This window comes from Diadema antillarum, unplaced genomic scaffold (assembly GCF_040938485.1).
Source record: "Diadema antillarum isolate AM-2024a unplaced genomic scaffold, OU_Dant_1.0 seq00000945_RagTag, whole genome shotgun sequence".
NCBI classification, from domain to species: domain Eukaryota; kingdom Metazoa; phylum Echinodermata; class Echinoidea; order Diadematoida; family Diadematidae; genus Diadema; species Diadema antillarum.
Genome location: NW_027271794.1, coordinates 997,426 through 1,008,901, shown reverse-complemented (window position 1 = coordinate 1,008,901; position 11,476 = coordinate 997,426). Strand labels below are relative to the sequence as shown.

The window sequence follows — 11,476 nt, the reverse complement described above, 5'->3', positions numbered from 1 at the left end:
CAGACGAGTCGGCTCCTGAGGATTTGTCTTCATTTTATCCGAGTTCTCGCGACGAATTTCAGGTATCCGAAAGGATGGACGCAACTTCTGTAGAGAGATGGATGCAAACAGGCGACGACTCGGAGTACTCGGATCAAACAATATCCGAATCTTCCTCAGTCCTCTTTCCCTCGTCGTTTTGGGAAAATGTAATGAACATTGGCGACATTAGCGACGAGTCCGGAGCAAACGTATCGCGCAGTGATAATGGCCCCGATACTCCTACGCACACAAACGACACCAACAGCAATCAAAGCAAAAGAGTTTTCCGAACGGAATTGACTCCTAAGATGATGGGCTCGGAAACAAAGCGCAGACAGCAGGCATTATCCACTCAACCGCAAATGTTAAAAAGCCCTGCTATAGCTGGAGACACAGGGAGCAATATGGCACCACATATTGTGGTGGATTCTGCCACAAAGTTCGTCAACCTGACATATGTTTCTCAAAGGGAATTTGACAAACTAAAACGAAGCGGAATACTTAAGAGGAATATTTCGAGGAAATTGTTTAACGTTGCGCCGGAGGTAGGTGATACCCCTTATGCTTTCATTCTTTTAAACTGAAGTTAGATCACCACTAATAATGATGTATGACAAAATACAATATTTCGTTCGAACTTTGAATATACATTCATTGATATTAACATTTCTATGATTTACATTTTAGATGCATTGATTCGGTACAGCTCGATCATTGTGGAAGGAAAGTGATTAGCTGAATAACAGCCGTTTAATAGTCTTCCATCTCCCAAGGGGCGGATCCAGGAATCCCGTAAAGGGGAGGCACCTTTACAAAATGAACAGAGGGGCGCAGGTGCCCCATCTCCCATCTTTTTTCTTTTTGTTTCTTTTGTTTTGAAAAAAAAAAAAGAGGGGGCGCACCGGTACTGGAACCGCCACTGTCCCCTATCACTGCCTCAATCATAGATGGAAATGACGGAGATCTACATTCTGTGTGACTTTGGAATTAGAAATTAAATCAGAAACAACTCGCTCTTAGAGATGTCTTTTAGAATTTGTCCAGATTTTCCAAATCATTGTCAACGCTCAAGGTATCTTTGATTACTTTCACTTATACAGTGTACCAAATTTATTTCAACAAAGAACTGGAAGGTATATTCATTTATAGTTGTCTATATAGCAAACTGAACATTGCAACATTACATTCAAAGTTGGGGAAGCCAAACTCCAGAGCTCTCACTCAATCTAACCTCGGCATGATTTCTGTTTACTGTTCTGCCACCCCACCCCCACTTCCTTATCTTATTCTACTGTTGATTTTCAAAAGAAATGCACGCTGATTTCCACCGTGTAATGGAAAAAAACCCAACAGAGCACGAAATCTGACAAAAATCAAAGAGACTAAAATTGAAATTGCTTCAGGCAATGAATTCATATCAAGGGAGAATTGGTAGTTTCCCACATGACTGATACATTGCGTTTACCCAAATTTCCATCCGTGAGCAACTTAGATCAAATCTTTAGAAAATGATCCGTTTTCTATTTTGAATGCCAGTCAGCTGCTTCTGGCTAGGATATTGGTCATGATATCTAACGGATACCTGTACCAGGTGCCACGCACCGATACATTGTATATAAGGAATACATTGATTGTATAAAAATCAAACCCTTAATCCAGTCGGTTACAGCTCGTTATTCCGAAAGTTCGTTATTCCGAAGGCTCTTTAGTCCGAAGATTCGTTATTCCGAAGGTTCATTGTTCCGAATTTCATTTTGGGATTAACGAATCTTCGGAATAACGAACCTTCGGAATAACGCCACAAATGTTCGGATTAAAGAACCCTTTTTCATTTTCGGACTAACGAACCTCCCGGTATAGGGAATTTGTGTGTTTCGGATTAACGACCCTTCGGAATAGCGAACCTTTGGAATAGCGAACCTTCGGAATAACGAACAGCACCCATCCAGTCTGCAAACTCTTCAATTTTTCTAAATTAACGGTGCTATAACCATACAGCCATTAGTCGTATAATTGAAGTGGATTTCCTCGCTCTTTGACATGCTTTTCTTGATATGACAATTCGATCATCATTCTGCCGCGGCAGGTTTTCCTCAGCACGCCATTGGAGTTTAGCAAACACACGAAGAGTCCCTGTTGGTACGTCAACGTCACGACGGGGGCAGCACCAGAACTCCGCTGCCTCCCTTATTTCTACCTCATGGGCATGCCAAAGTGCGGTACGACAGACCTATTTTCGAAGATCATAAGACATCCATCGGTGGTGCGGACCTTAAAGGAGCCACATTGGTGGACGAGAGAGAGAGTCGGAAGATCCCCTCTCGGAGGCGAGTTTTTAGGAAACTTTATGCTCCTTTGTTTTTGTTAGGATGAAAGCAAAAAAGAAAGACAGAAAATGGTACATTTTAAAAAGTTGACTTCTTAAGCATCAAACTGAAACACAAAAGTGATATAGGAATATTTAACCTTCTCATTACTCCAGAAGACAATGATAATAATTATATTCAGTGTAAAAGACACGTCCACAAAATGCTACATATTACTTAAGTTGGCCATGATCATTTCGTAACTTTCCCAAATATGGAGCTGTGCTCATATATGAGTGTTTTATATGTATCCCCCACATACACATGATTATATTCTGTCTAGAGTTGTTTCGCCCGTTTAAGTATGTACGTTAAGACCAAACTTGCATTCTAGCAATAAATGACTCAGTAAAAACTATTCACACTATACCACAAGTCACTGTTAAAAAAAGAAGTCGCATCGGCCAAAATGTTTGGTGGGTTATTTTGGCTAATCGCTGGGTTTGCCTGCCAGCGTTTCCTCATAGAGTTACAGTCAAACCTGTCTATAGCGACCACCCAAGGGAGACGGGAAACGTGGCCGTTATTAACAGGTGGCCGCTTACATGTTCATGTACCCCTTTTCTCTATTTTATATTCAAAGTCTTGAAGCTTGACGGGAAGCCTTTAATGGTACACACATTTGTATTGAATTCTCAATAGACTTGCAGACCAGACTTTTCTGTCTGGAGTCGTTTCACCAATAAGCCAGTTCGGAGATAGCTCATGTGCACATGGGTACAAATGACCTTTCATTTTTCTCAGTAGGTTAGGCACTTCACTCAATTCAAAGTGACATAATGTAGCAGCTTGCCCAACATAGCAATTTATGGAACTCGTATTCTAACAAAGAATGAACCTGTGTAGATGAAGTGACCAGAATGGTCCATCAATCAACACGTTGGGAAGCATTTATTTCATCGTGCTGTTTTGAATACATTAACAACTTTTTCTGTTAACATTGCCAAATACAAGGCTTGCTGTCAGGTGGATGTACTGACAGGCACCATTTATAAGAATTCCATGAATGATCATAGCATTACAGATGCTTATCTAAGTGAAATTAAAAACCAACCTGTCTCTCCGTACAAATGACCTTTTTCTGCTCATGCTCAAACTGGAACCCCGAACTAGCTTATTACAAGTAGGTCCTACAACCATTATAAAGGTTATTTGTGTCATTCGAATCATCAATCACTGTTGTTAAAGTTTCATTGGGTACTTTCATTCACAGTGCAATAGTGATTCTTATGGCAATGATGATAATACAAAAGGTCTTATGACTGTGATCACACACTCACTGCTTTAATTACGTGTTGTTTAACATGGTTGAATGTCAATATGCATGTTACATGTGAGGACTAGGAGGATTAGGATTTAGGCTAGGGTGTTGTGTCTGATGGATTGCATTTATGTTTGACTTAGCTTGCATATATTTCATGGAAGCAATTGCCGTAATTGTCATGGACCCTTGCCCCCCACGCTATCGAATGCTACGCTAATCGCATGCTCGACTCAGTCGACGAGCTCACTGGGTGTCGACGAGGCTGCGTCAATACCCGATATATTTTCCCTAAACGCACAAACCCGCCAAAACCAAACTACCAATGCTACGATGCAGTGGCTTACTATTCTGTTCGCCAACAAAATTCTCACATGTAGATTGCATTATACGTGGTGATTGAATATCAAGCGGTGTTTCTTTTTGGTTCTTTGTGTAAATTCTAAGTTCCTGTCGTTGTCATGTGTGCAAAAGCCATGCATGTAAAATCAATTTGAGAGAAAAATAGCAATAACTTTGTCATAGAATTTATGTCATAGCAAAGCATTTCATTTTCTTTGCAAACTTTGTTCCTTGAATGTCCAGCATCAACATTTCTGTTAAAAGTTACATGGCTTTGAAAGACAGAATGTTTTCTGTACGCATGAAGGCGTTGCAGTTTCAGAATAATGTGGAACACGGGTGTTTACACTGCAGTGTAGAACGAGTTAGATAAGTATGTTTTTTTTTTTTGCGCTTTGCATATAAATGTTTTTCATGATAAATGTGAAGACAAAATATCAACATCAAATCTTTGCATCACGTTTTCTGTCTCACAGGGAAACTTAAAAGGGTTCCTTATGACGCGTATCTCAAAAAATATTTCGGTCGTCTTGCGCAGTTCATCTCCACAACGGATAAACCTGGAAGCCTTATTGCTGGTGAGTATAATCTCTATAATTCTGGAGGTTAGTATTAGCTCCTTTTCTATTAGTTTTCACTACTTTGTTTAGGGCGAAGGTAAAACAACAACTTTCAACTTCAACTTTCAACTTTATTTTCACCTCCATCAAAATGAACAAAGAACTTTATGTACATTGCGTATACACGGGATATTTGTGATACAGAACAAAACTTGAAAAGGTACATAAGAAAATTATGAAAGTGAAAAGTAGATGTGATTACATCTTTGTTAAATACATAAAGCGTATAATACAAGTCAACTAAGGATGAGGATGGAAGTGGAGGGTCCCACTAAGAAGCAAAGCTTGTACGATATGGGACCCTCAGAAAAATACACAAAACATCAATATAAAACACAATAAACGAACCGATGTCAACTGACATCAAAATGATTGGGAAGAGGAAAAAGAGAGAAAAGGAAAGGAAAAAGAAGAGGAAAAAAAGAGAGGAAAAAAAGGGAGAAAAAAGAGGGAACTACAGCATGTGCCATCGTGGACGCAAGCAATCTGGATTTCATAATGTAAAATAAGTGATAAAATACAAGCTGGATTGAATGTAATGCAAAACATTTTTTATACGTAGTTATGTTGGTAAGAATGCAGGAGAAAAAAAAACCACATCGTTATATTTAGAACACAGAGAGGGACATAGTTTAATAGGAGGACTTATGTAAAAAAAAATGATGACTTGACTGAGATGATAAAGGGAAACTAACTCTGTTGGATGTTGTAAAGTTTCAATAAAAATGGTTTTAATTTATTCTTAAAGGAATTCAGAGCAATTCAGGACAACAGCAACATGCATTACCAGCTTCCTCTTAAACAGTTAGCAGTCATCAATTGAGATGACCCATAGGTAAGACTTTGTCCTGATCGACAAAGGTCAGAAATATTATATCACTCTCATGCTACACGACATATTAGGTATATTAATAATGGACTCCCTTTATAACAAAGTCTTCAGGAACGGCAGTTTTTCCGCCCTATATCGAAATGTCGTTATAGCCGAATAAAAAGATATATTGACAATAATGTTGGGACCTGATGTTTTACTTCGTTGGAACCGGAGCGCAGTAGGTATCCTGGGAAAGATTTATAAACCTAAAAGAAGTCCGCTACCTATCTAATTGTTGGCATTTGGCGTTGATTGGCTTGAGAGCCAGCGGTCGACCTCTTCCGCTCCTATACCATGAGAACCTTACAGACTTGAAGACCCCTGGCATCAATAAACGAGTACAGGACCTTCTGGAAAGGTCTAGCAGCTGACCTTAGAGCTGATTGGTCGAGATGAGGGAGAGAGCACTCCATCTCCTGCATCAAAAGGCGCGGTCAGACTGGCAAAAGATCGAGACGAAGCCTACGCGATATTTTGTCGTGCGGTCACACTGGCAGCCAAACTTGAATCAAGAAGTTAGGGTCATGGTACGCGCGAGCAAGAAAGAAGAAAGATAGCTAGTGATTGTGACGTAACAATGTACATCTGTATAAATTATGACAATGGCCTCGCGTTTCGGAGACACCGCACGCAAACAGGTCGAGAAGTTTGTCGGGGATGAGGGAAATATCCCTATACTCTCTCTCTTAAAAACAAAAACAAAACACAAAAAACAACGACAAACGAACAAAAAAAAGTGAAAATGTTCACTCTTGAGGGAGTGAATAACAGAAAAGAGTGAGTTTAGAGTGAAATTGGAGTGAAAATGTTCATTTTCACTAATTTTGGAGTGACCTCAGGGATTAGTTGTTAAGGGGAGAGGGGGAGTGATGACAACCTGCAGACCAGAGACGATCAGTTCCGGAAAAATCGTCATATCTTATAAAAATTGTCAAGAAGTAATTGCAATCTATATATCGGGGCGGGCTTTTGTTGTTGTGGTTGTTGTTGGTGATGGTTCTGGTGGTTTTATTGTTGGTTTTGTGATGCGTGTTTTTTTTCCTTTTTTATGCCAATCTGTGACTGAATTTTTTTGTAAAGTGCTGTGAAACCAGTCATTGCGTGTAAGGGCGCTATGATCTGATTGTATTGAATTGTATTGTATTGTATTCAAGATTCAATTGCCTTGCGCACTGAAATGCCTAAAAGAATCCTTCCGCCAATCATTGCACTGCTTTGAGAATATAATCTTATTTGTGCTGTGAATCGAGTCTTTTTTATACAAGTTTGGTATTTGATAGTAATGACATTTTTCCTATATCCTCCACGTCGCATGTTTAGAAGGCATTTTATTAGTATGCATATTTGAGATGTGTTATTGACTGATGAAGTTATCACTTTTAATATCTTCATCATCTTCCTGGTGAGGATGAATTATCTCGAGCAATTAATAAAGTTATTGCAGGTATCTGTAACTGCTTTTTGTCCTATCTTCTATTAAAGCGGACGCGTCAGCATCCACAATGTGGTACCAATTGAATCTCTTCAACATTAGCTCTGAAAACCAGTTCCCTGCCCTACCGGAAGTGTTTCGTGAGATCAATCCCGGGGTCAAATTGATTGCCGTGCTTCGAGAGCCGGCAGAACGGTAAGTTTGGCGATACAGGCAAATCTGCCTACAGCGGCCACCTAAGGGAAACGAGAAAAGAATGGCCGTTGTAGATAATTGGTCGCTCTACACAGAGTCTTTTTCGTGTTGTTGTTGTTGTTTTTTTTTTCACCGGGAGATTATGTAGTGGCCGTGTACGGCAGGTGGGCGCTGTAGACAGATGGACGTTCAGGCAGGCTGGATTTTAAAATGAAATCGAATAATTGGACGCAAATGTCGCTGTGTGTTTAGTTTTATTTTGTTCGTTTGTTTCTTTTTTGGCCATACTGTTCACATGAGAATTATACTGCCATTAATGTGATAAGTCCATTGATGTCATTATTGTATATTAAAGGGATGGTATATAGTATTGGTTGAATTAAGAATTAAGCTTTTAACTTTTTGTGAGATACCACCGTATGACATGTTGAAAAACATACAATTCTCCGACGAATCAAAAGTTTATTTGATGAAAATCGTTTTTGAAATGGCTGAGATATCCAAAAACAAAGTAAAACCAAGCGATCCTAATAAAAGCTGGGTCCCACCTTTTGTAGATAGGATTGCTTTGTTTTAGATATCCTAGCCATTTCAAAACCAATTCTTATAAAATAAACTTTGAATTCCTCTTTTAATTTAATCATATGCTCTTTCTTATTTTACAACAGGTTTCTTAGTCATTATCTCAAAAATTCGTCATTAAAAAAAAATCAAACCTAAAGCCCCATCTCTGCTGAAACTGTATGTCTATCCCTGTAAGTTATATATATACATATATATATATATATATATATTTTTTAAATTATTATTATTTTTTTACCTCCAGGGTCTATTCCGACTACATGTATTTCAGGAAAGGGCCCGTTTCCCCTACTCAGTTTCATCTACGTGCCATAGAGTCAATATTAAAATTTCAGACGTGCGCTCGCGAGATGTCGGCAAGGATGTGTGTTCAGCCTTTTGATGCGGTAAGTTGTCTATTTGCTTTTTTTTTCAAATAAGTTATAAAGCCTTAACACACAATGTCACATTTATTATTCATTATATTCAACTTTGATTAAATATGTGACCCGACTTTGGACCGGTTTTATTATAATTTGTATAATTCGTTTATATATATATATATATATATATATATATTATATTATTGTTATAATTATTATTATTATATTCTTAACATTGTTTCCAATGACCTTGAATATATCTCTTGGTTAAGAGTCATACCTGCTATTTAAGTAATGATCATTTTTTATGTCTGGAAAGAGTAATTGCGGACTTGAATTTGAAATGAATAGCAATGTTGCGATTGATTGGGGACTTACGATTGATTCTATTTCGCAACTTTTTATAAGACTATAAGCCCTGATGGTCAGTGATACTTGTTACATAATGCGCATGCTCAGAAACAAATATTTGTAGATTTCTTTTCTGCTTGTAGTTTTTTTCTTTTTTTAGCATGGTTGTGAATTTTCCAGTGAATTAAAAGAAGAATGTTCATTTCCGCCTGCGTTTGTATACAGAGAGTCACATTGGGACTGTACTCTGTGCTTCTCTCTGATTGGCTGGAAGTGTTTCCACGTGACCAGATCCTCGTTCTGCGTTTGCGTGACTGGAACGCAAATTGCATTGGTCTACTCCCAACAATATTTCAGTTCTTGGAAATAGGTATATGATGAAGAACAACCAATTTAAATTTTGACATAAGATCTTTTTGTCATATTCGTGATATCTGCCTAATTTTAACTAAGAATTGCCATATTGGATTTGTATAAACCCCCAGAGAAACTGAACAATGATAATGTGCTAATCATATTTTGATGCGTCTTGATATTTACGGGCCCTTTCTTTTAAATCAATATAAATGATAAGGTAGATAAAAAAGAAATAGATAGAGATCTATTTTTAAGCCATCATTAAAAGTGTAGCAACTAAATACTATATGCATATCTTTAAAAGAGATTTAAATAGAGGCGTTGAATATCCAAGGAAAATCGATTTCTTTGGCAACATTGAGTTAAAATTTGACAGAGTGACATAGTATCTAGATACATATCCATCCAAGTTTGACCAAAAAAAGCAATATCATGTGGGACAATTGCGCTTTGTAAAAGTTAAATCCCACCGACGGCCCAGTTCTTCTAAGGACATTGGCGATGAACACAGGGTGGCCACTGATAAGGTAATAGCTGAATAAAAAAAAGAAATGGAATTCGGCAGGCTGTTCGTACATTGTTTCTTTATTGTCTATTAATAAGATTAAAACAAGATATATGGCAAGCACAGTGGTAATCGCTAATCATTACACTGATACCCTCCATGTTCTCCTTTTTTACATAACTTTTGATACTTTAACAGAAGAGTTACCAAAGGAGTCAATAGTGAGGCTTTGCGCGAGAGCCAAACAAAACGTCAACAAGCGACGGAAAGCACCAATGCTCAAGAAAACAGCTCAGGTAAATCACAACAATCATGGTACAAAATATCTTGTGGCATGCTGGTGGGGGCGCTGTGGCATAGTGGATACAAGTGCCGTATGTGGATACGACTCCAGACTGATGATGCATTATAGAGCTCTCACCTGTAGATATAATGGAATATACCCCTGACCGCAACACAAAACCGTACCAAAGATAATATAATAAATGAAGAAAAAAACCCTCAGAAATGCAGTTTGGCTAAACCTGAATAGCTGCAGACATTGAGCATGAGTTCTTCTACAAACAACATTTTGGTTGAAAGATGAAAGCTTTTCTCATGGAATTTAAAGGGACTATATTAACATAATTGGGTGCTTATATAGAAAATATGTGATTTTTCGGGTAGCCTGGCTTTGCGAACCCTTTGACAGAGTTTGAGCTGAAGAACCCTCCTTCGGAAATTTAATGGATGAAAGGGTATATCTCACTCTTTTCAGTTTAGTGAAGATGAAACACCTCATTTCTCCCAGCTATATTACCTTTTTTTTTTCTGGAATTTTGAATTTTAACACACGTCTCTATGGGGAAATATTTACCCGTATAGATGTACATAGCCTATTCTGCGCTACCAGAACTTATGATAAGCTTTACAATGATATTTTTTATATGTTTTTCCGTCTAATTATTAGTAACCTAGAGTTGAGGATTCCTGCTTTCTAACGGTAAGAATAGTTATTCCAGAGTTTGGGAGCAACACTATCTAGGAATCGGTCTTTAATGGTGTTATTTATGTTTTACAAGTTGGGATTTGTAAAAGAATTTGAAGAGTGTCTCATGAAAATTGTCTTTAGAACTGCGAAGGTGATACGCGTGTTTGTTAGATTCGATTACATATATGTCAATGTATGTACAAGGGCTTGAACATCGCCATCTTTCTCATCGCTATGTATGTTACTCTACATTATCCACTTATTTTTCTTATGGATATCATTGTAGATACTGCGTGACTTCTACCGCCCCTACAACGAAGAATTGGCTAATCTACTTCAAGACAAACGGTTTCTCTGGCTTGATTGATGTTGACGTCATAATGAAGAGTTTAATCGCAGAAGGGGTTAAGCGCCACTTTAAAATTATTTTACAGTAAGGACGCCCCCATCGTCGGATAGTTCAACGTAAATCCTTTCCATTGGTACCTCACTTATTGCATAACAGGAAATATTACTTTTGGAGTAATTATTAAAGGGAGGGCAAACCCAAAGAGCAATGTGGATTGAGTGAAAGCAACAACATTAGTAAAACACATCAGTGAAAGTTTGAAGAAAATCGGACAATCAATGCAAAAGTTATGAATTTTTAAAGTTTTGGTGTTGGAACCGCTGGATGAAGAGACTACTAGAGGTTATGACGTATGAGTGGAAAACAACAAAGAAAATATAAAGAAAATTTTATTTAAAAAAATCATTTTTCATGAAAATTACAAATTCCATCAACTTGATACGAACATTATGTTAAGGGTAGCAATTATTCCCCCCGCTTTCTGAAAGCGGTTAGTCAAGTGCTCTTTCATAATGCTAGAAAAGTGAATTTTTGGTGAATTTCCTTTATATTTTCTTTGTATTGTTATCCACTCATACGTCATAACCTCTAGTAGTCTCTTCATCCAGCGGTTCCAACACCAAAACTTTAAAAATTCATAACTTTTGCATTGATTGTCTCATTTTCCTCAAACTAATGTTGTTGCTTTCACTCAATCCACATTGCTCTTGGGGTTTGCTTTCCCTTTAAAAGAAAGGTTTCATAGGTTTTCATATTTTTCTCTTACTTTTGTAGTAAGTTTGAAGAATTGGAGTTAACTCGTTCTGCCATCAAATTATTATAGGATCGTTTGTTTCCTCTCTGTCTGTCCGCTGCAAACCTTGTACGTCTATAGTTGAATAATGATTGA

General features: G+C 37.8%; 1 protein-coding gene across 1 annotated transcript; it reads left to right on the top strand.

Moving 5' to 3' along the window:
- Positions 1-425: 425 nt before the first annotated feature.
- On the top strand, positions 426-10,605 carry LOC139741675 (carbohydrate sulfotransferase 15-like). The gene is made up of 8 exons (XM_071652255.1): positions 426-566; positions 2,108-2,348; positions 4,467-4,568; positions 6,967-7,111; positions 7,938-8,079; positions 8,632-8,776; positions 9,467-9,564; positions 10,525-10,605. The coding sequence occupies exons 1-8, from the start codon at positions 426-428 to the stop codon at positions 10,603-10,605; spliced, it is 1,095 nt and encodes a 364-aa protein (XP_071508356.1).
- The last annotated feature ends 871 nt before the right edge of the window (positions 10,606-11,476 follow it).